The following is a 26,355-nucleotide window of genomic DNA, read 5'->3' as shown; positions in this document are numbered from 1 at the left end:
AATGCGCCACTAAAAAAAGGTCCTTAAATTTAGCGCTTATAATAGCAATATCACTAATACTTGGTTAATATTCAGGTCAGAAAATGTAAATGGGAGTATTGTTGGCGCTTTCTGGGTGGTTATTTAGAGAGCTTTATGGGCGGAATAGAGGACCTCCCATTGACTCCATTGTAAGCTGACTTTTATTTACAAGTTAGGAATGCATTAAAAGCATATGTGTTCTTGTCTCTCATAGAGATTGTGAATTATAGACAACATTTTACAAAAAGTGCAGTTCCCCTTTAAGCGTGAGAGCTCTTATCTCAAAACGTTCTTGTATGTTGGGGCACTCTTATGTTGAGGTACAACGGTAGTTTACAGTGGTGTAGAACTGTTGTGCATTACACTGAAGAATAGGTCTAGGGCTGGGCGATTATATGATCATGGTCGCGATTAATATGAGTTCAATCATGGAGATCAGCTGTCAGCATATTTCCTACAAACATGGCGGAAATGTCTGTTAGAAGTTACCGCAGTAGTAAACAGTAGGAAAACAACAATAAGAAGAACAAAATCAAAAAACACTAGCATAGGAGTTGAAACATCATTTAAGAGGAGCAGCGGCTTTAGTGGCAGGCTTTAGTTTCACTATCTGCTGCAGCTCACCAGTAATCCTGCCCTGAATATGGACTTGCAGGCACTCAGAACGTCTATGTGACTGTATTGGTCCCGACTAATTTAACCAGAAAAGGCTTTTTTATATCTGAATATTTTTAATCAGACTTTATGTGTCTGCAAGTTTCCACTCTTCTGATATAACATGTACCCAAGTTCTTTGTGGATAAAAAAAAATCCAAAAACATTTTGTTCCTGAAATAATCATTAAACTTGTCTTATGTGTTGCTATACATTATTTTACAGTACCTCAAATTTCATTTGAAGTAAAAGTCTTGCAGTATTCACTACACCAATTATACTTTGTTTATTGCAGAATGTTTGTGATGACAAGCAAAAAAACTAAATAACTTTGAGAGGCAAAAAAGTTATTCTCTTTACCCCCACAAAACGTACTAAAAAACAAGCAACACCGTGGCCCTAAAACCAGGTACAGACTGTAGCATGGGTTACTTGTACTATTGCACCTCTGGTAAACACAATCATAGATATTAACAAAACGACAGTTGTCAGCTGTTAGCATATACTACCTCAATCAAACATGCCGGAAATGTTTGTTACAAGATAATGTAGTAGTAAACAGTAGGGATGTGGTACTCCCTGTACGGGACAATCCACTTTAATGCAAAACAAATTGTGATATTAATCGATATCAGATGATATGAAAAAATTAATCGTGATAATTTTTTTTGCATATCGCCCAGCCCTAAATAAGTCACCTTGTTATGCAACGTAACAGACAAAATACTAGAAATCTCTCTCAGTAAGATGCATCACAGTTCCAAGTCAATGCTAACTACAGCCACAACAATAAACTGATTTTATTAAATGAATAAGTATCAACCAAAAGTGACAAATGTGTGATTTACCTGTGATCTTTTATTAGATGATTACATTAGATTGTGTAGGTGTACCTAATATTGTGGACAGTGAATACTTTTGCCAACAGTAGTCAAAGGTAAAAAAACAAAAGGTAGCAATTTTGTTCTCTGTTTTTTATACATAGACCAGTGTCTTGTTTGTTGACGGTTTAGGATTTCTACGTGTTGCAAACTTAAGGAGAAGAGAAAAAAAAGAGCCATTTAAAAATGTTTACACTCTTTTTAGGTAGAGAGCGCACACAGCGCTTCTCACAAATCTACTTGGTATTGAGTTTGTTTACCTTTTTTGAAGAAGTAAGAATGGGCTCTCCTTATGCCTTACTCTCCTCACTGTGGCCCTCATGACTATGCATCGCTGTATTGGGAAGGCTTTGACTATAGAAAAGGTACCTCGAGTCACTGTGAGCGCTTCTTCCACTGTGAAGGTTGAGGCCGTGTAGCTTCATTCAGCATCACCATCACCGCCTCGCCGCAAACTTCTGCTCTGCTAGGAAGACAAACAAAAACATGGATGAAAACAACAGCGGTGGGGTACAGGGTAGCCTAAAGCAAAGCTTAGTGTCTTCATTGAAAAATGTATTAATGCAATCTTTTCTGTCATCAAATGTGAAGCTGTAAAGCATATTGGGCCTGACCTACTAAAGGTATGCTCTTAAAACACGTGCAAACTGCAAACTTGATCTCCTCACGCCCACAATACTGGGAGGAGGAGATACAAATATAATCATTTAGCCCTCGCAATGTGATTTATCAAGCCTGAAACTGTTTTGCGGCTGCTGTTTTTGTCACTTTTGTCAGTTTTTGTACAGTTACCAATGCCTAAGGTACGTGCAAACTAGCGCAGTTACGCACACTTGGCTGGGATCGCTGCAATCGACATATTTCAGAAATAAAAATATGAGACAAACAGTCTGTCCCAACAATTGCATCTTAAAGCTGATGAATGACTGTAGGGCTGATTTGTAGACAGCAGACACCAAAACAATGGTAGCCGCTGGCCTTTTTAAAAGGTGTTTGTTTTGTCAACTAACAGATTGTTGTGTATAGAGCAACTTACAATTTGTGTTGCAATAAATAAGACAACACAGAAAGGAAAGAGATGCTAGCAGTTTACATAACTTCTGTTGTCGAGATGGATTTTCTAGAGTATATTGCTCAGAAAAAGTGACACAGATTATAGTTGTGCGCTGCATGTTCAACAACATAGCAACAAGCCACAGGTTGGGGCGTGATGCCGAATGTGCAGGAAATGAGTGTCTTCATAGTGGTTCATGCAAAATCTTCATTTAAATAAGGTGGTCTGCTCCACTTTTGCATTTGTTATCAATTGTACACTCAGTCTTAGTAGATTACACGCAACACGCCCAATAATAATGCACACGACTTTATAGTTTGCACACACCATTAAGCACTTGTTATTTGGGGTCTTAGTAGATCAGGCCATTAGTGTTTATTCCGCTTTGACTGGCAGGATTTTTTCATGTAGCCTCCTGTTGGTGTTAGCATTTATAAACTGGTGTTGTGCAAATAATTAGGGATTTCTGTGATTATTTTTGCAAAATTTTCGAACAGATTGCCATACACTGTTTTTGATAACATGCTGTGCAAAATGCTTGCATTTGAAATGTGACATACTATTATTCAGATAATCTGACAGGGACGCACGCCTACTGCAGTGCTGTCCTCTTATTGACCACAGGTCAAATGACAACTCTTTAGGTTAAAGAGGGTTGATTGCTTGAACTAGATAACTCAATGTGAACGTGTGTGTTCTCACAATAGATTTGTTAATTGGATGAAAAGTAAAGTATTCCTGTAGTTCAGAAACGTTATAATTTTAACCATTAATTTCATTGGAAAAAAGAATGACAAAGCCTTATTGACATTTTGGTTTAAAAAAAAATTGTCTTGGTTAATTGTATTGCCCTGGTATTAATGCAACTGTACAAGATGTGTCAGAAACGTTGGAGGACTTGTGTCACATAAATTCAAATTCAAACTAATCACCCTGGAGTCTACACACATTCCCAGCCTTGAGTTCTCCTGCCACAACTCCTGCCTCTTCCCATACACTGAGCGAAACAAACGCCATATTATTGCTATGTAAACGTAATGGTTGGTCGTCTGGCCATGTGGCAAGAACTCAGTTTTGGAACTTTTCTGACACACCTCATATTACTGAAATTCAGATTTGAAAGAAAATAGGCCTTAACTTTTTATTGGATATTGCACAGATAGCTTGTTAAATAGCTTCACAAATGGCTTCATCATTTAAGGATCAATAGATCCCTTATTGAATTTGAAGATGTAAAATCCCCTGCAAAGTTCTCAAAACCAAATTAATACCTCATCCTTCAGTTTCCTTTTTACGACTGTGAATTTGTAGGTTATGTATATTTTTCTACGGTTACGTTTCCTGGTTAGAAGTTGTTGTTTTTTTAAATGCTGCTCTTCTGTTCTTATTATTGTTCTCATTTTAGCTTGGGAAACATCAGCCAAACCTGTTGTCGTCACTCCCATGATTTTTATAGACTTTTTATGCAAATGTCTGCGGAAGGAAGTCGTTTCATTTTGCGCTTTGTGAACTTACTGTGAAGACGCTCAAGTGTTCCCTTTGGGTCGGAGTCTAGTGCGAGTGTGTGTTGTTGCATTTGTAAGAGGAAAGATTTGCAAGTGTGTTTTTGATGCCTACATTGTAAAACAGTGCATTGCTTACTTGTGGCTACTTCCTGTTTGTACTTTACTAGCTACTGTATGTTTCAACAGTGTGTTACTTAATGTACCAGATATGAGATTTGAAGCTGCTGATTATTGAAAATAAAAAATAATATAATAGAAGGGAGAAAAATTAAATTAGGCAACACATTTTCAAATGCCTTGGTGTCCCCCTACCACAACCTGTAATCCCTCCCCCGCCTTTCCATAATTGAATAGTCTTTCTATTTAGACAACGTTAGAAATGTCTGTCTTCGTAGTTCCACAATGCTGCTATATCACAAATACTTCTCTATAAGTCGCATTTACCTCAAAAGAGGTGCAGGTTTGGAAAGAAGCCCTTCTGACGTTGTAGCTATTTTAACGCACGCTTTGATGTGCTGCCTCAGAGCCGTGTTCATCTTTGCATGCACAATTGGAGCATCTGTATGGTCTTCCTTAAAAAAAAAAAAAAAAGTATACGGTGGAAAGAAAATACAGCTTCTTTTACAGTCAATGATCACAAAGAGATGAAACACTTCCACAACACGAAAAAGTCAATAAAAAGTATCCATAGAGGAAGAGAAGGGAGGACTCCTAGATTTGAATCCATTAATTGGGTTTAGAAACATGTTAGCAGGGAATCCAAACCTTACAACCTTCAGAGCAAAACAGTCCACATGGACAGAGATGTGTACTTTAAGGACAAAAGTATTGGGACAACTAGTACAACGTTTTTTGTCCAGACGGACATTTGTAAGGTCCTAGATTGCGTATGTCGGACAACAATCTTTGTTCTTTAGTTTACTCTAAAATGTTTTTTCATGGGGTTAGTCAAGCTTTTCACAACAAATACCTGCAATTGGACTTTACTTTGTGCACTGGAACAGAATTAGAGCTGCCCCAAAACTGTTGGTGAACAACTCTTATTCATGGACTAGCCAAGGTCAGTGTTTCACATTCATTTGCTGATTAGCATATAAATTTGGAACAAAAAACACAAAAATATTCGACCCATATAACGGGACTGTCTGTGAACGTAGCTTGTCTTTTCAACTCCGTACAGTAGATGGCACTTGTCTTGTCTTTCAGTACACCTTTTTTATATTTGATAAATATTTTCATAGCTCGACGCAACTTTTAACAAGGGATGGGTATTCTGGAGTTAATTATAACCAATACTAGTACCTACGGAAGGGTACCGAATGCGGTAGTTTTATAAAAACCGACCGAATTTTGCGTATCGATTTACATAAAATTAAAAGGTACCATATTTCGATACTTTTGTTGCACGTGACGTCACAGACTCAGCACCGACTCAAGCACTCGGCGGGGAATCACGTACTCAGAGCGGACTGCCTCGTAATATTTCATCCCAACAAAACAAAAGAAAGCACTCAAAATTACAGTAGGCTCCAATTTTGAAAATGCGCCAGCTCGATGCTAATTTAGATTAGATATGCCATGTACATGCTACCGATCAATGTTCGTGATTTTTCATGGTCATTTCAACACCAACATATTTGGTCTTTAAAAATACAACTAAGATACACATTCAAATTAAGCAGCTGGTATGCAATAGTAGTGTAGGGCTCAAGAAAAATATAGACTGGCACATTCAACTTAATGGCAAAGACTACTTCCTGGCTTTGCAACACACCAGAGTCTGCCATCTAAGGTTTTGGAATTGCAACTGCATACAAAGTCTATTATATAATACTTGCAAATGAGACTCAGAAATGTAATAAGAAAACAAGATATAACAATGGGACAGCACAGTTATCATTGTTAATTGTCGAATTAAAAAAAGAGAGATTTTATTATTAAACAACTAGCATTTATTAACACGTCATGAAAACACAAAAGTACCGAAATTTGGTACCGTTGAGTACCGTTATCGATTCCCAGATATCGGGAATCGTTACCGTATCCGTTCAAATGTTTAATATACCGATTCCTACTAGTATCAAATCGGTACTTTTGAAACGGTGGTTCCGCTGAAACGGTACCTAAACCAATACTTAAAATATAGGAAACTTGGATTCTTGTTTGAAACGATGCCTTTTTGTTTTTACGGAATTTAGTGATATTCAAATTGAATTTAAATGCTTCAATAACATATATAAAATGATAGCTAAGTAACACATTTAACAATTAAAAAATAGATTCCACATAAAACTGTAATTATCACAGAAAAACCAGCAACAATACAGAACACAGGGAGTGTGCAAAAAACGACTTGCTTGTGTTGTAATGTTTGATGCTCACAATTCCCACGTTTGTGAAGGCGCCTCGCTGTAGTCCAGAAATTACGATATTGTATGCGCTATTCAAGTAAAGAATACATCTTACATAAAACCAGTGTATTATCAACCAACCCCTAATTGATTGAACAATTAACCTGGAAGTGTGTCACAATACTTTTGTCCACATAGTGTACCTTCATATCTATATACAGTAGGTGCTGGAGCATCAAAGGCCTTTTGTGATCAACTAAATGAACCTTAGGACATTAATAAGGAATATGTCGACCATTAGAATTCACTTGTACTTAAAAAAAACAAAAAAAACTTAGGGGCAACGCGTGTTTAGCACAATGTAATATGCAACGTTTTAAGTTATACTGCTGTGATTCAAATTAATGTAGCATATATTTCACATATTTAAGGGTTTGTCATCAGTGGGTTGAAATATGCTTTTATATTATTCTTGATATTTTACTCAAGTGACGTGTGTAAATGAAGCGTTAGGAGTAGAGGAGTTTGTTGGCAAGAGTTTAAACTCCATTCCTGGATGAAGAGTTGCGCAATACACAGGTCCGCTATGTGGACAGCAGCAGCTCAGACTGTGTGACTGCATGTGACAACATGCAGCATTTTAATGTTTTGGGTTTTTTTTTACATTTCTGTAGCAACCATGATTTAGGGGGCAGCAATGTTTATCTTCCAACCTCCGTCTTTTTGTTGTTTTTAGCTCAATTGAATAGTGTAACCCTAATAGGACCCTAAAAGTGTGCAGTGCAAAACCTGATGGATGGATTGTGAAGTTGTTCTCATGTTCATTTCTGGTAAACATGCTGGAACTGGCTCTTTTGCTAATAATAAAATAATATTGAAATACAGCTATGTGTCATGTGCATCTTTTCTTAAATGGGAGGACATATAGTGTAATTTAGTTAGAAGTTCAAATGAACCATGTCCTAGCAACTGAAAGTCTACTGTAGTATTGAACTGTTCCGTCAATACCAACAGCCAATTGGAATTGATGATTCTGATCATCATCCCACCCACATGTGCTTCCTTCAGCATTGCGTAACACTTGGTTTGGGACTCACAAAATGTGTGATCAAGCCCCCGCAGGCGTATCAATGTGGCACATTTTCAGTTTATGGCTGGAATTAACTCCTGTGCAATCACTTATCGCACAAAGGTGAGTACACCCCTCACATTTAAGCCACCATTTTCATTAAAGTACATCTACTGTATACCACAGACATGAAACCTTGTTATACTTTAGAAGTGTTAGTGTACAGCTTGCATCGCAGTATAGATTTACTTTACACTTAAAATGACTCAAAACACATACATTGTTGTCGCTGCATGAGTGGTGCTGGCAGTGGACAGCTGCGGTTCACGGTTCAAATATAAATTCTAACATGTATTGTGATACTGTAAAGCAGAGCATGAGCTCCTGATCAGGATAGGATAGGACAGACTTTATCCCACAACAGGGAAATAATGTGGTTGCAGTGCAGATACAAAAAGTCCACAAAACATGAGGTAAAAAACATGAAAACAAAAGAGAAACATTAAAAAACACATAGGACATAAAACACATTAAAAGACCACAAAGCTAATAAAACCAGCTGCCACTTTAGCGGAGCCATTTGTACACACAGCTACAAAAGTGAAAATCAACAAAATAACAAAAAAATAGCAATGAATATTACATATTACGTTCGGAGCAGACCCAACAAAGCAACAAAGAGAGCCGACTCCGCCCTAGGCTGCCGACTAGCCCTCAGTCATTGTCCGGTCCGCGAGGATGAGTGACAATCCGTCCAGGGAGACCGATAGATGCTCATTTAGCCAGGGCTCTTTAAAGCTTTTCCATCCTCGGTTTCTACACGCGGACTCCAGTGTGGCAGAGAGCCAGCAGCTGGTCTTCGGTGCAAACATGGCCATGGCCAAAAATACCGAAAGGCAGCGCAGAAGTCACGGAAGTGTCTCCCCTTGTTGTGCAGACCCGAAGGCACTCGGACCAAAAAGCAAAAAACAAGAGGGAAACATCAAGAACACAAAGGAAGACACAAAGAGCAGAGTAATCCTCTCTCTAGACTTGAGGTCTTCTACTGGGGGGGGTCTGTGAGCTGTAGGAGGTCGTGAAATTTTTGGTTATTAGACTTTTAAAGAATAGATTTATTTATATTCCCCGTACAGTTTATTCACAAATTTAAATATCTTTAAAGTGAAACTGCACTTTTGTTTGGAATTTTGCCTATTGTTCACAATCATTATTAGAGAGAAGAACACACATGTTGTTGTTTTTTTAGTAGGATATTTAAAGATCATAAAAAAAAACGCTTGAAAGATGCGGCTAATGGGAGTCACCGTTGTAGCCTTCAAAGCTCTCTAAAACAATTTCAAAACCCTCAATCAACATTCTGTATACACACTGCAAGTCTGTATATAATGTAGTAACAAACACGTTCATAACAATTTGTAATATGTTCAATATTTACTATATTTTGATCGTTTTAGTCATTTTTGGGGATGACTTCTTTCTGTTTCCATAGCAGCGCACGTCCGAATTCCAGTGTGTTCCTACTTCTGGATACAAAACGCTTGTGTGTCTTCTAATCATGGCAGACTAGGTAACAGACAACGAAGACGACTATTTTTGGACAAATGAGGATTCACCACCTTATATTTTTAAAGCTGAACAAACGAAGGATGAACTGCTGTTTCTAGAAGGGAGCACGAAGAAGAGGGTGAGACGTTGGAGCAGACGTAGGCCAATAAAGTGAGGTGAAATCGACTCAAAGCTGCAAATGTGGAATTTGGAGACAAGCTATTTGGACATAAATGGCGTGCTTACCCCCAAATAAACCAGAAAAAATGTCCCCGGCCAGCTGGACCAAAGAGACAACTGTCCATCGAGTGAGTCACACTTTATTTTGATCATGATACACGCAGCACGTCATGTGTGTATCATGACAGACAGCATATGCTGTATAGCTGTATATAAATATTGATCCAACACACTCCAGTGCAGATGCAGTGTATGTAAACATGAAAAGGTTTTATCAATTAAAATAGCTAGCAATTAGCGCTCTGGTTGCCAACTAGCGATTAGCGGGCTGGGCTGGCTGCAGCTGGCAATTAGAACACTAGTTTCCAACTTGCCAGCTACCGATTAGTGCACTAGTCCCCACCTAGCGATAAGCGGCCCTTATAAGAGATATAAGGGTAGAGAGGTCCCTTATCGTATTTTCCGTCAGTTTGGGGGTCCTTGGCTTAGAAAATGTTAAAGAGACCCCTGCTCTAGACCCTTAGTAATCTACTTGTTTATTTCCTGATGATAGCTACTTATTTTTTTATTTATTACCAAGCACTATTGATGTAGATTAACTACGATCAAAGTATTGGACAGGACGTCGAAAATGTGTAATAAAGTTGTACTTTATATAAGAAAAAAATGGCATACAAAACGGTACAAAACGATCCTTACATCTTGTTATCTGTCATTCATTCATCACCCGTAGGCTCGTGATCCTCATTTTCAACAACCACAATGCACCTGCTCCGTCTTTCCTAACATCCGGTTTGCCGCAATGCATTGTGGAACATGCAGTCTTTTAGTTAACCCTTTGTTAGGCTATTGAGTAGAAAACAACTCAATTCAGTGTCAGTGTTTCTTAAATAATCAATATCAAATACATGTGTAAATCAAATCAATTCCCTTTTAACTCTTTTTAGCTGTAAATAATAATAGATCAATTTATCAGCAATTAAATCAAACATGCAAATTATGAATGATCATCACACATTAACTATATAACCCATAAGTTACAACAACTATATTTCTTGGTGTTGTTTAAAGCTAGCTTAGTAACTAGCATGTCTGCTTCTGGCTTGCTGTCAGTGTGTAACATGTTTAGCCTTTTACTCCAGTGATAATGGTAATTAAGTTATTAAGAAATGCAGTTTTTGCCACAATGCAGGTGATAATTATTACATTAAGGGAGCGGCGCCCCACTGTGTATGGAGACACATAAATAACTGCTAACTTGTCAGCCAGGGGACTAAAACTACATATAGTGTCAGCAAGAAGGGCTCAGCATTTGTGTTTAAAAGGTATTAATCGGCAAATGCAATCACAAACTTTTTCATGAAAATCAGATCTGTGGACAATCGATTGGCACAATGATTTTCATGAGAGGCACGACACCACCTGAGTTAGTCTTTCGTGCAGCTTCTTCTCCACCGGTGGTCAGGCCATCTATAGTAAACTTTATGATGGTGGCATTATTCCAAGAGATGCAATCGTTGTTCACTGTGAGGTGAATTCACTTGAGTTGCCAGCGAATTAGACCACAATTGCTGAGTGTTGAGGTATTTTCAGATGACAGTAAATCTATGCTGTTGTACAAGCTGTACACCGACTACACTATTGGGATACCGTATATCCATGTTGTATTTCAATATGTTGTCCTTTGAGAAGATGTGATGAATGGTTGTTGAGATGTGAGCGTTACGCACACTTTTGTAAGAGACTCTAGATGTCTGTGTTACACTGTGACCATGTGATAGTGCCATTTTAGTTTACCGTATGTTCTGGTCAGCCCAATTCAACTCTCAATCCAATTGATTCGGATCTGAATTAGCCCCGATTCAATACTTTGACTATAGATTATAAAACTGAAAATGCTTAATAGCAAGTAAATAAAGTAAAACACAATAACACCCTTTTATATCAAATGTAGAATTTGCTAGTATATACATTTGTGTTAATGAATGCTACATACAATTTATTTTTTAACAAAATAAACTGGCTAGTGCACAATAAGTAAACAAAAGCAAAAACTACAATTGGCTCCCATTTAAATAATTTGAGTTTTGTCTTCAAAGCCTTCCTGTATCCAGAGACTTACTTCCTGACTTTGCAAACAATAAAAAAAACCGACCAAAAAAAAAAGGCTTTGTAATAATAAGAACAAGAAAAAGAAAAATATTAATAAACATTGACTGATTGATTGATAATCACTTTGGTACCGTTTATATATACTAGGTATATATAAACGAAATATAAATACATAAACCAAAAAAAATTATATATACAGTTTATATATATATATATATATATATATAATGATAAATGGGTTGTACTTGTATAGCGCTTTTCTACCTTCAAGGTACTCAAAGCGCTTTGACACTACTTCCACATTTACCCATTCACACACTGATGGAGGGAGCTGCCATGCAAGGCGCTAACCAGCACCCATCAGGAGCAAGGGTGAAGTGTCTTGCTCAGGACACAACGGACATGACGAGGTTGGTACTAGGTGGGGATTGAACCAGCGACCCTCGGGTCGCGCACGGCCATTCTTCCACTGCGCCACGCCGTCCCTGCCGTACAATGTATATATATATATAAACATATATGTATACAGTACCGTATTTTTTGGACTATAAGTCGCAGTTTTTTTCATAGTCTCCAGTGCGATTTATATATGTTTTTTTCCTTCTTTATTATGCATTTTCGGCAGGTGCGACTTATACTCCGGTGCGACTTATACTCCGAAAAATACGGTGTGTGTATATATATATATATATATATATATATATATACATATATATATATATGTAAGTACATATATACTGTACTTACATACATATATACTGTACTAGGTATCGATAGTATTAACATCTGGATCGATCACCACTACTTCACATTGAAGTTTTAGCGGTTAGCTGTGTGTGTGTAGCATGCTTACCTATTTATTTTACTCCAGTCCTCCAGTGATAATGCTACTTGGAAGAAACTGAGTTTATGTTTCGCCATAGTGGTGAGGATCAGTACCTTCGAAGTGTCTTCGCACTGTGGATAGACTGTTGGTTGCAGCTTGCTCTTAAATTGGAGCCGGTGTTCTGGCAAGACACGCACCCTCCTGGATTTCATGCAACTCCTGCATGTGTGCAACAAGGAATATGGAAATGTGATTGTGTCTACATGAGCGTGCATCTCTTTTGAATGAATATTTCACGTGAGTACAATCTTTAGCCACGTAAACACTTGGACACAGCTGCGGAAAAAGATAGTTTAAAAAAGGTAAATATCCATTCCTTTAATCAGGACATCTCCAGTACTTATGTAGCAAGAAATCAGATCAAAGTTTACTTCGAAGCACATTTTATAAGGCTGTGCTCTTTTTAATAATCCCATATTGATAAATCAGCCCACAATCGTGGCTGTTGTATCAAGAACACTGGAATAGACGTAACAATATTAGTAATTTTACTATGGAATGATATGTAATAGTAATGTACAAACTACCATCAATGGGAGCCTAGCGATATTACTACTAACTGTATTAATAATGTAAACAGTCATCAAAGTTGCAAAAGTCACTGTTACGACAAGTTTAGAATTTCAAAACCAAAGCAGGAAAATTACTTACAGTCCGTTGGTCAAGTCAGTTCAGGAGAATGTTCAGATTCCAATCAGTCTGTGAATAAACACATCACTTATTTTACTCTTCAATATTGCCAGCTAGTAACCAGCAACCCATCTGGCATGTCAGTGTCCAGCAGCCGTCATGAATCAATATCACAAATGGTCTGAAATGAAAATCTTTGAGCAATATGCTTTAATCTTTATTGACATCAACCTCCAGGCATAGAAGCTGCATGGATTCCCAATGTCAACAATACATTCTGACCTTCCATGCAGGCTTATTCTAAACTGCCGTTTGAGGGGACAATAACAGGCAGTTAAAAACACATTCTGAAATCATTTTAAACAAATTCTTCATAAATATCTTAAACATTTTTAGGGGGATGTGAGCCTAAAAGTAAAATATGAACAAGTTAGAGTCGTACCATCTCTTGTCTCAATGGTCTCCAGGACTCCACATCATCATCATCATCATCATCACTGTCATTATGGTAATTAAGTTGGACATAATTAAGCATAGTTAATTACTTTGGAGTAAATTAACGATTGGCATCAGGGATTTCACACACATGACAAGTGAAACGTTTAATCCCTCACCACTTTGTATTAGGTAGGGCAATTAAAAAGATTAGGATTTTTTTTTATCTATGTCTAAATCAACAGGTATCTTAAAATATTAAAACAAATAATATAAGGCTCAAATTTTAAGACCCTCTTTTTATGAATCATTTCTTGGAGGGTTTGGACGTTACTGCACGTTTTGCCCCTGTCGACCACCGTACAGTTGGTTCCTTCTAAACCTCTAAAGGCTTAGCACCTCTTAGCTCTTATTTCCAAAATTGTATACATTACTAAATTGGGTCTTATGGCCGCTTATGTGGACACTTATACTGCCACTTGGTGGTGTCAGAAGAGTATAACATACAATGGAATTTGGGGGAAAAAAGTGTAAAAATAAGAATTAGCATGTCACTAAACATGAAGTACACGTTTGTTACTTATGGACTAAGTACATCATACCAAAAGATGATTCTTATTATTTATTCTAATTAGGGTCCAATAAGCCCAAATAGCAAAGAGAAATACAAAAAAGCATGTAAACAAACAGCTTGGGCCTTAAGAGGTTAAATAAATACAAAGACGAGTATTTTTGTCACATTCAACATACTGCCAACTTTCGACGACTTTGTATTTTAAAGACATGTTTGAAAGGGAAATACCGTCTTATATTGAATTAATGGTTCTTACTTGCGGTAGATAAGCACAACTCATCTGCTTTGAAATAGTTTGGCCCGCGGTTCCTCTACTTCCCAGGATGCATTGCGTGTTAGTCACGTGGTCTGGACTCACGTGAACAACTGTTTATGTTTAGACTCCATTCAACAATAACACTCTGAGGAGAAAACACAAACATTCACATGGACCACCCGGTGAGCGTTTTAGGCATGGTAATGAAATTCTATTCGTTGTTAGTATTATTATCATCATGAATTAGAATAATAACGTCGTGTTAAAGGTTGAAGACCTAACTAGCTACGGCAGCCTAGACAGGTACAGCAAACACGGAGGGACAATTCAGTAGGAGCGCGAAAGCTAGAAATAAAAAACGTCTAAATAATTCACCCCCTGTTGAAGTGAGCAACACATTAAACGCTATTAAAGTCTGAATAGAACTAATCTAGCAATTGTGGCGTCGTTGATGCGCTTTACTGCTTACTTGATTGCATTGTATTGTATTGTATTTCAAAATGTACAGGATGTCCTGCTATAGTGATTCTGAATATGTATTGTCATATGCAGCACTATGAATCAGTGTTCTGCAGACAACATTTCCTAAGCAATAATTCCCTTTCTAAAATGTTGTGTAAACCATGGGACTGCAGCAGTCCCCATGGCAACAGAGGAGAGGGAGGGCATCAGATAGGGAGGGGGAGGGGTGGGGACGGCCGTCGTGATTCAGACATCTAAGAGCTGACATTGCTAACTACAGTTTTTTCACGGCAAACAACAAACATTTAAACCCCATTGATCATTTTGGCCCATTTCAAGCTGTCAAATCTACAAGATCCTCTTATTTTCCCTGCACAAATATGGCTTGTTCCACCTCTCTCATATGAAAACCTAATGAATGGTGTGTGTGTCCCCCCCCTTCCTCCATCTGGCAGATACCACTGACTGCAGAGGGGTTGATCCGCCACATCTCATTGAGGCAGGATTGCAGCGCACTGGACTGTTGAGAGTAAGGGGAGTATCCAGGCTGCTCGTCTGTGAGGGGTGGGGTCCGGCTACGCTGACACCAAACACCCACGAGCTGACATCAAGAGGTGAAAAAAAACCGACAGACAAGACTGGGGGAGATCGCAACTAAAGAGGAATATTATACGGGTAAGGACACAAATGGGAGAGGCAAAGAAAATGGGGGCAAAATCTAGTATAGCTTGAATAGATTCACTTTTTATCTGTTATTGTATTAACAACATATCTAATGTTATTTGGAGTATTATTTGTAGTATTTGTGCAGCTGTAGCCTCCATTTCTTCCCACATGTGCTCGAAGGATCGGTGGGCCCTGCATGGTGAATTAGATCTGAGCATTTGAAAATGTACTATTATTTCTATTCACAAATTGACCCAATCGAGTATGAACATCCCAGCTGTGATTATTGAGCCCGGCGTTAAGTGTCATGTTGTGTTTGTGGTTCATTAGTGCATGTGGTGAGGATAATACACACTGTTGACTGAAAATGAAATACCAAATTAAAGCCAATCCTCTTTATGGAGTAACCAGGATCAAATCAACAAATGAAAACAAATGTGTGCTTTTTGTGTCCAATTCTTGTGGCTATAGAATGAAAGGAGACACCCCAGTGAACAGCACCATGAGTGTCGGCCAGGCCAGGAAGCTGGTGGAGCAACTGAAGATAGAGGCCAGTTTCTGCAGGATAAAGGTAAATACATAGAACTATACTATATTAGGAACATCTACAGAATCGCACATGGTCCACTTCAATGGTATTCATATGCAGTGTTTGAAATAACGCCGTTATGGTTAAAGGTACCTAGATTAATTTGCTGTTTTTAAAAATTACAACTTTACTTTTTGGACTACAATGAGTCTTTATGGGAGAACATCCATTCATCCATCCATTTTCTACCACTTGTCCCTTTCGGGGTCGCTGGAGCCTATCTCAGCTGCATTTGGGCGGTAGGCGGGGTACACCCTGGACAAGTCGTCACCTCATCGCAGGGCTATGGGAAAACAATGAATTGCATACATGTATACACAGAGTAGAGCCGCTCCCCGAAGTTGATAATAATCAACCTCAGTACGGCAAATAAACTGCATTTCTTTGTGTCTTAAGTATAATTATCTCACTGAAGTATACAAGGTAATATATAACATCTATTAGTGTCAGCATTGTCATGGCCAGAAGTACACAATATGTAGGAGGGCTGATCCATCCATAAATTGGTATCGATACCAAGGATACTATCAGCATATGGGAGGGCCTCGCTCAGATCGTAGAGCAGCCATACCAACAACTCGAGGGTTTTCGGTTCGATTCTAGTGACGGTCGTTGTGTCCTTGGGCAAGACACTTCACCCACCTTGCTCCTAGTGCCGTTCACACTGGTGTATGGATGTGAATGAATATTTGGTGGTGGTCGGAGGGGTCGTAGGCACAAACTGGCAGCCACACTTCCGTCAATCTACCCCAGGGCAAACGTAGCTTACCACCATCAATAATGTGAAGGTGGAGCGAATGAATGATGGGTTGTCAGTTCTCTGTGAAGCGCTTTAAGTGTTCAGAAAAGTGCTATATACTGTAAATCTAATCCGTTATTATATTATCGATACAAGAGTGATTAGATCAGTATTTTTATTTTCTCAAAATATTTTGTTGTTCTAATGTTGACACATTTCCGTAATAATTAACAATATGCAGCACGTATCAATTATGTCCAATGTTAACAGTAACATAATCTTAGCAATAATGCAGTGACATTTATGTAAATTAACTAATCACAATCGGAAGCATGCCAGCAAAACTACTTCCGGGGAGCAGACACACCCTTTAGTACTGCGTGTCATGATGTATTTTCAATGATGTAAATGCATTGCCTTTAATGTGAACCGCCACGTAGACATGTCCATTCATAAATATAAAGGCTAGCTACATCATGGTCCTTTTAGGCTAAGTTAGTATGGACAAAGTGCTAGAGTACACCATTGTTGTAGACTGCATGGAAATTAAGACAATAATAATTGCAGCTCATTTTTCTGCATACAGTTGCAAAATACGCCACACATTTAAAACAAGGAAACTGGGAATAACCGTTTTATATAGTTATTCCTTTTTTTTTTAATCAAATGAATCAACTGTAAATATATGATGCATTACATTGTATCGTATGCATGTTTGAAATAAACTGAACTGAATATGTATTAGTAGCACTTTGACAGTACAAATAAGTACAATGCATGAAAATCTAATTAACATCACTTAGCATGACTGCTATAGCACAGTAAATATGGATATATCTACAAAAGCAAGTGCGCTGTAGGAGCCATGCTCAGCAACTTGCTGACGTGGTAGCCATCTTAGCCATCTCTAGGTAGTGCCTCAACTTATAAACATAATTGGTTCTGGGTGTTGTGGCTCGGAAGGTAAAGCGGCTGTGTCAGCAACTTGGGGGTTCCAGGAGGTTCGATTCCATCCTAGTCACTGTCGTCGTGTCCTTGGGCAAGACACTTGACCCACCTTGCTCTCAGTGCCAACCACACTGGTTTAAATGGAGCTTGAAAAACATGTAGATAATGGAGTTCACTATGTAAAAGCGCTTTGAGTCTTTAGAGAAAAGCGCTATAAGTATAAAATGTATGAATATTATTCACTTCTTAACTCAAAACACTTGTATCAATCAAATCAATATCTCCCATTACAACAAATTTAAAACAATGTAGTGGTGCTTGTCTCCCCCAAAACATCACAATTTTAACATGTAACATGCTTTTTAAAAACGAAAACAAATGTTTAGATGATAAATGTTGTGTAAAAACAATACAACAGAATGTGCTACTTGCAACTACAGGAGTTGTATGAAGTAATGTAGTAATGTACAGCATTTACCTTGGAGAGTGGACTTCCAGTTGCTTCTCCGTCAAACACACCATCAGCCGCTTTTCCATATTTTCATGGATAAATGCCCACCGTTTATATATTATTTTAACATTCTTGGCTGGTGTTAAGACTCATTCTGCTTCAGTATGGTTCAGACCAGCAGAGATACGCTTAAATTGCTTCGCCAAGTTGGTGTCACGTTTTTGATTATTTATTTCTTTAATTCAATAATTTTTCATCCGCTTCTTCGTTTCAGTACTGTCCTTCACACTCACTTTCTTCGCTCCCATGGTTAGAAAGAATGGTTTTGGTTGGCTCTTTCAGGGTTCACTGACATTTTCTACACCAACTAATAACTTGTAACTCAAATTTTTGCTGGCAATTTAAAATTAGCCGAGAGTCAGCTGTTATCTCAAAACACTGTATAAATTGAGGTATAACTAACAAAAAAAAAAAAAAACCTTTAAATGGTAATCAATTATATTTGTTGAGAAGTAAATCCATTCAATTACTGCTTTGGGTAAAGAAGTAGTAACTATAAAAACATTTCAAAAGTATTTCCCCCACTGATTATATGCCATTATCATTCCTACATTTAGTTCCTGCAGCATGTATACCACTAAAGGTGCTGCTGTTGATCTAAATAACACAATGAACACATATTCAAATCAGTCCACTTCCTTAAGGGATGCAAAGGTAAATTGGGCTAAAATTATAAAATATGAGGACAGTTATGTGGAGTTTGATTTATTTTTTATGGAGAACATTAGCAGGAGTCTAAAGAGCAACTATGAAGGCCTGGATAAACACTGTTGTGTGTTGACAGTAGTTTTAATACGAGGTTTGTAATAATAATGTTATGTTATAGTTTAGCCTCCCAGGATTTGACAATTTGATGTCAGTCATTCAATCATTTGAAGGTATGCATTTGTGGAAAACTTAATATACCGAATTTAGCCTTTCCACATTTGATTATTGCATTTATTTTTACTGCATGACAGCTCAGTGTGCTTTTAACAGTGTACCTATAACTGTAAACACACAAAATAAGTGAGAAAGTGTTACCTGTTGTATCTAACATGGCCTTGGGGTGCCTCAATTGCATGAAGAAGCGTATGTAAAGTCAATTAGTGAGTGAAAGGGCATTTCCAGGGTTTCCCCAAGATTGCCAAGATGCCTCTAATGGTGTGGGCGTAGTCACCATGACCCATACTTGCCAACCCTCCCGAATTTTCCGGGAGACTCACGAATTTCAGTGCCTCTCCCGAAAATCTCCCGGGACAACCATTCTCACGAAAATCTCCCGATTTCCAACCGGACAACTATATTGGGGGCGTGCCTTAAAGGCACTGCCTTTAGCGTCCTCTCACCTGAAAAGGAGACTATTATATATGTCTCCGTTATCCATAGGTTTATCTATAGCCCATAACACGGTGGCCGAATGGATATAGTCACTCATGAACGGTCAGAGAAGCACGAAGGCGGCGGCAACGCAGTATTATGGGCCACCTTGCAAGCAACATTCCGTTCTCATTTGCGGATGTTTTCAACAAATCCGTGAAGGATATGTTCTCGGATTCAGAGATCGCTCGCCAGTACTCAAATGGCAAAACAAAAGCTACTCGAATAGTGAAAGGAAGGTGTGTTTTTTTTAAGCAAGCAGCAAGTACAGTACAGTTAGTAGAACTGTGTTTTCATGACTGTACTATATACAGGTAAAAGCCAGTAAATTAGAATATTTTGAAAAACTTGATTTATATCAGTAATTGCATTCAAAAGGTGTAACTTGTACATTATATTTATTCATTGCACACAGACTGATGCATTCAAATGTTTATTTCATTTAATTTTGATGATTTGAAGTGGCAACAAATGAAAATCCAAAATTCCGTGTGTCACAAAATTAGAATATTACTTAAGGCTAATACAAAAAAGGGATTTTTAGAAATGTTGGCCAACTGAAAAGTATGAAAATGAAAAATATGAGCATGTACAATACTCAATACTTGGTTGGAGCTCCTTTTGCCTCAATTACTGCGTTAATGCGGCGTGGCATGGAGTCGATGAGTTTCTGGCACTGCTCAGGTGTTATGAGAGCCCAGGTTGCTCTGATAGTGGCCTTCAACTCTTCTGCATTTTTGGGTCTGGCATTCTGCATCTTCCTTTTCACAATACCCCACAGATTTTCTTTGGGGCTAAGGTCAGGGGAGTTGGCGGGCCAATTTAGAACAGAAATATCATGGTCCGTAAACCAGGCACGGGTAGATTTCGCGCTGTGTGCAGGCGCCAAGTCCTGTTGGAACTTGAAATCTCCATCTCCATAGAGCAGGTCAGCAGCAGGAAGCATGAAGTGCTCTAAAACTTGCTGGTAGACGGCTGCGTTGACCCTGGATCTCAGGAAACAGAGTGGACCGACACCAGCAGATGACATGGCACCCCAAACCATCACCGATGGTGGAAACTTTACACTAGACTTCAGGCAACGTGGATCCTGTGCCTCTCCTGTCTTCCTCCAGACTCTGGTACCTCGATTTCCAAAGGAAATGCAAAATTTGCATGGTTGGGTGATGGTTTGGGGTGCCATGTCATCTGCTGGTGTCGGTCCACTCTGTTTCCTGAGATCCAGGGTCAACGCAGCCGTCTACCAGCAAGTTTTAGAGCACTTCATGCTTCCTGCTGCTGACCTGCTCTATGGAGATGGAGATTTCAAGTTCCAACAGGACTTGGCGCCTGCACACAGCGCAAAATCTACCCGTGCCTGGTTTACGGACCATGGTATTTCTGTTCTAAATTGGCCCGCCAACTCCCCTGACCTTAGCCCCATAGAAAATCTGTGGGGTATTGTGAAAAGGAAGATGCAGAATGCCAGACCCAAAAACGCAGAAGAGTTGAAGGCCACTATCAGAGCAACCTGGGCTCTCATAACACCTGAGCAGTGCCAGAAACTCATCGACTCCATGCCACGCCGCATTAACGCAGTAATTGAGGCAAAAGGAGCTCCAACCAAGTATTGAGTATTGTACATGCTCATATTTTTCATTTTCATACTTTTCAGTTGGCCAACATTTCTAAAAATCCCTTTTTTGTATTAGCCTTAAGTAATATTCTAATTTTGTGACACACGGAATTTTGGATTTTCATTTGTTGCCACTTCAAATCATCAAAATTAAATGAAATAAACATTTGAATGCGTCAGTCTGTGTGCAATGAATAAATATAATGTACAAGTTACACCTTTTGAATGCAATTACTGAAATAAATCAAGTTTTTCAAAATATTCTAATTTACTGGCTTTTACCTGTATATATATATATAAATATATAAGAAATACTTTAATTTCAGTGAATTCTAGCTATAAATATACTCTTCCCTCTTAACCCCGCCCCCGCATCTCCCGAATTCGGAGGTCTCAAGGTTGGCAAGTATGCCATGACGTCGTCGTATAATTTGCATAATCTACTATATGATTTTCTTTAAAAAGGCTCTAAAAATGTATACATACATTTCAAAACAAATCTTTGTTTTAAATAGTATTGACAAATACTTTATTTCATATTATTTTGCTTTATTTTCATTTGTTGCTGCTTATTGTACAACATACTTAGTCGAGAATTTTTAAAGTGTTCAAACTCGAGAATAATAGGGATTTTTTCTTTATTAAAAAGCGACTAGCGACAAATCAAGCATATTTTTCCGGTTTTATGGACTTTACTTGTGTTTAGAGACTAAACACAGTAAGCATGAGGTCGCACTTGCTTCACGCTGCTGCTCTAGTTGGACGTTCTCTATTTTGTAATATTTGCACATTTTGTAGATCAATGTCTGTGGGTGCATTTCAGATGTATTAAAGTATGTCCATATCGCAGACATCGTTCCAGACAATCCTGTGCATATTGTTTACGTCGTCACAACATTGTGTTTCGGCAGCGCTGTTCCCGTGGTCAAAGTCCTTTTTCGGCAGCTGTGTGAATGTGAGTGTGAATGTTGTATGTCTATCTGTGTTGGCCCTGCGATGAGGTGGCGACTTGTCCAGGGTGTACACCACCTTCCGCCCGATTGTAGCTGAGATAGGCTCCAGCGCCCCCCGCGACCCCGAAGGGAATAAGCGGTAGAAAATGGATGGATGGATGGAAGAATGGATTTTTTGGTTCATCACTTGTCAGTAGTGCGTATATAATAGAATATATATATATATATATATATATATATATATATATATATACATCGATTCACACTGTAACAACCTGCTGGTTGTAATGTTTTATGTTCGTGTGGTTTTGATTTGTTTTTCATTGTTCCCATGATCGCCTTAAAATGTTGGTGGAGAATAAGGAAGCGTTGTGTGTCTGGGGAAGCACGGAGATGAAAGTGTGTGCCCGAAGGGAATATGTGTTGGAATTGGATCAGTTAGCATAAGATTTGCAATAAAAGTTACAAACCTCAGACTTTTGACTTCTTCTGTAGGCTACAATACATTATATTACTTTTGTTTTCACATTTTAAAAAAAAGAAAAAGTTAAGGTGTGGCGGTTTGCCACAGTTACATTAAGGGGAGCCCTGCGATGAGGTGGCGACTTGTCCAGGGTGTACCCCGCCTTCCGCCCGATTGTAGCTGAGATAGGCTCCAGCGACCGCAAAAAGGGAATAAGCGGTAGAAAATGGATGGATGGAACATTAAGGGGAACCCTGAATTCCATTTGAAATTTTACCACAAACATTTTCGTAGCCCCTTCCTGCTCCGTCACTGATAAGAATAGCATTGTCCACAACGGCACACAGTGTTAGTGATGGGCTGGTAATTAAATAGGAAGATATGAAAATATGTTAAAAACTATCTTTTTGACACCAACACAATTGATTATTGAAACAGTTTTCCATAAATGTGTTTTAGTATAAAACTAAATTCAAGTTTGATTGGAAAAATAAGATCGTTTCACATGAAGGGAAAAAACTATATTAAAGTGTGCTTATCAACATTTGGCCATCATGAACCACTATGATCCTCTGCAGGTGTCCAAGGCGGCAGCTGACCTGATGGCGTACTGCGACGCCCACTCCTGTGACGACCCCCTGATCACACCCGTGCCCACCTCAGAGAACCCTTTCAGGGAGAAGAAGTTCTTCTGCGCTCTGCTTTAAAACTAATCAGGGATTGTTGTAATTTTAAATACAAAAAGTACAGCGTGTACACGTATGTACACTGTGTACATGTACCTGCCATCAAATCAGACATGAAGTACAGTACTCGCAGCACACACTCTGCTATGAACTACTAGACTGTCTCTCAGTGTTAGAGAACGTTCAGCAAACCTGCTGATTTATGAGTCAGAGTCATCAAGACAGGACTGAAAGAAAATATTTAATTCATCTGTAAGAAAATATCACATTTATAAATACATAACAAGAGTTAAATATTGATAAGATCCACTTGTAAGGCTGGGATACATTCCTGTGATTTATTTATGAGTCATGTCAAACAATGTTTAGCTCTGATTATTAGGGTGTGTATATGTAGGTGCTATGTGCGAATATGTATGAGTAAACAAATGTGTAGATTTACATCCATAATGGCCCTCTCATCAGGTACACCCAGGGGGGACCCCCACATATGCAGGCCCTTCCAAGGTTTCTCGTTGTTCCAATTGGGTTGAGTTTTTTCTTGCTGATGTGGGATCTGAGCCGAAGATGTCGTTGTGGCTTGTGCAGCCCTTTGAGACATTTGTGATTAAGGGCTATATAAGTAAACTTTGATTAATTGATCCGTGCAATCCAATGAATGAGCAGCTCATTCATCATGCAAAAAGAGTCAGCCGAGCTCACCTTGGGCTGGAAACTTAATGTTATTTGGGGTTTTGTTTTTTACAGGTAAACATAAGATAACTAATCAAAACAAAGGCACGTTGGCTAAGATAATAACACCATTATCTGACACGCGAGTTAACATAAAAACGAGACGAGAATTTTGTCAGGAACGAAATCCAATCATAGTCAATTCTGTCTTGTCAATTGGTGGGACAAGATCGGAATATGTCCAATCACAGTTTATTAATGGTGTACATTGAAAGTAGCGTGGGGATTAGTTATAAAAGATGCTTTTCCTTGCGAGATTAGAAAGTCACCGCCAAAAACAAAATGTGCGGATTTAGCATGTTCCACATGGTAATATGTGTAAAACTGGGATAAAGTGAACACATTTTTACTGCTGTGATGCAATCAGCCGGCAAATCAATGATCGTGACATCTACACAACTTTAAGTTAAATCTACTATTTGTTGCTTCGTGTTGTGGCAAAAACTGACTCCCTGCCAAAAATGTATTCCCGACTCGTGAGCGCGCATCGCATCTGTCCACGCCTGATTATCCACGCCTGATTACTACATGTAAAACAAACACATTCGTGGTAACTGTAAGGATATGTGTTTGAAATTATTTATGCCTTCATCGTGTTTGAAAAATGAAAGAGTTGGCCATTTCTATGGTATTTTTGAGCTTGTAAAAGACGGTTGTTGATCTGATGTTGATGTGCTAAAACCTAAGTCTTGTTTAAAAGCTACATACAATATTAATAGTGTTTGGATGTATTCTTGGTTGCCAAAATATATTTAATGTAATATTTTAATAGACACGTCTCATCTGTGCATTTCCTAAAAAAATGTCAATCTACATAACTAGAAATAGATGCTGGGTGAGCACATTTATAAAAATCCACAAATAATGTCAATCTCCTGGTGTATATTTATTAATTAGACATTGTTTTATTGTACTTTGCAACTAAACAATTTCAGCAAAAATATTATACAGTACACATATACATAATGCACCTGTCAGTGTACAGTGCAGTTGCTACAAGCACAATAATAAAGAGTTAATACTTCTCTGAGCATTGAATTGTGATGACACGGCACCTTATTGAAACTCATAATGTGTGGGTGTACTTAAAGTAATTAAAACCAAACATCTGATTACCTTCAACTTTAAGTTATATGACATGAAGAATGAGTATAGTACAGGGTTTTCCATTGCTACCAATATTTGTTCATTATTACTTTGACAAAATATTTTTAATATTTTATGACTATTACATCAGCAACTCTGGTAGGTTGAAAAAAGCACTGAAATAAAACCTTGTGAAACACTTTTTCCCTCACTTGCGATTTTATTTCATATACGCTCAATCCAAAAAAAACACGGTTGAATAAGTCTTATTTCTCAAACATAAAAGCGTATCAGACATTGTGTTAACTGTTAAATAATACAACTACCATGGTATTAAGGCATGCTATGTAATAACCAAATCTGAATAATCACAGTAAATGACTTGCTTGCAGAATTTAAATTACTAATATTTTGACATAATCCCAATTTTGTGTGATTAATTGCAAGTAATAAACACTTTAACTTTGCTTATTTGCATGAAAAATTCAAAGGTCTCATCCATAAAGCTTGCATACACACAAAGGGGGGCTGGAAAAAAAACTTAGTGTTTTACACACAAAGTATGTGAGCTATAAAAGCACACAACTACAAACTCAACACTTTTCGAAGATATGGCAAAAAGGTGACACATGTAAGCTGAAGTGAAGATATCTTTTTAGAATTGATTTTGATCCTAAATGCTTTGGAAGCAAAGATTAAAGCAGGGCTCTTTTAAATGTTGTCCAATGCCAAGTACCCCCAAACTGAATTAGAGATGGAGCGAGCACGCTCTACCTTAAATATGTTGTCACAAACTGTGTTTTAAATTAAAGTAAATATCCCAAAGTGGCCAAAAATATTAAATATACTCGTTAAATAAAACATCTGCCTTATTTTTAATGAATACTTAGACCTATAACGCTACTGTATTTAATGTTGGTCATTATGTGGTACTTGGAGAGTAACGTTTTTTCTGAAATGGTACTTGGTGAAAAAAACACTGCTCTAAGATATTCAAATACACTACAGCGTTGCTAATAGCTAGCTTGCAACTAGCATATTAATTGCTAACTGACAACTAACATGCTAATCGCTAGCTGTATACTAGTGCACTAATAACTAGTGCAATAATAGCTAGTTGGCAACTAGCAGGCTAATCGTAACTGTCAAGTACCATGCTAATCGCTTTTTTGGATACCAGTGCACTAATTGCTAGCCGATAACTAGTGCAACAATAGCTAACTGTCAACCAGCCCGCTAATCGCTAGCTAGCAAACAGCACGTAAATTGCTAGCTGGAAAACTTGCTAGCAATCTTAGATGCCAACACGATTATAATATAATTGTTCACATTTTTATTGTAAAACTAACATGGGTATTTAAAGACAATTTTGCAGAAAAATTGTGGAGGAAAC

At 38.1% G+C, this 26,355-nt stretch overlaps 1 protein-coding gene and 1 long non-coding RNA gene across 3 annotated transcripts in view; one reads left to right on the top strand and one right to left on the bottom strand.

Annotated features, from left to right (window-relative positions):
- Window positions 1-25,130, top strand: part of LOC133607294 (uncharacterized) — an 80,107-nt gene extending 54,977 nt beyond the window's left edge. Inside the window, exons 6-7 of the mRNA XM_061961779.2 lie at window positions 15,753-15,852; window positions 23,037-25,130. Of these exons, the coding sequence (XP_061817763.1) occupies window positions 15,753-15,852; window positions 23,037-23,165 (229 nt within the window). The 3' untranslated portion in view covers window positions 23,166-25,130. The remainder of the gene's footprint in view (window positions 1-15,752; window positions 15,853-23,036) is intronic.
- On the bottom strand, window positions 1,045-14,234 carry LOC133607422 (uncharacterized). 2 transcript variants are annotated; one of them, XR_009815413.2, is made up of 5 exons: window positions 14,154-14,234; window positions 12,910-12,957; window positions 12,312-12,417; window positions 4,560-4,687; window positions 1,045-2,019 (listed from the first exon to the last, which is right to left on the bottom strand). It is a non-coding gene; the product is annotated as an uncharacterized lncRNA (long non-coding RNA). The 2 variants fall into 2 exon arrangements; XR_009815412.2 differs by lacking the exon at window positions 4,560-4,687 and having other exon boundaries at window positions 1,045-2,022.
- Window positions 25,131-26,355: the final 1,225 nt, after the last annotated feature.

The sequence above is a fragment of the Nerophis lumbriciformis genome, linkage group LG09, assembly GCF_033978685.3.
Source record: "Nerophis lumbriciformis linkage group LG09, RoL_Nlum_v2.1, whole genome shotgun sequence".
In the NCBI taxonomy this organism is placed as follows: domain Eukaryota; kingdom Metazoa; phylum Chordata; class Actinopteri; order Syngnathiformes; family Syngnathidae; genus Nerophis; species Nerophis lumbriciformis.
This window is presented reverse-complemented; position numbering and strand designations above follow the sequence as displayed.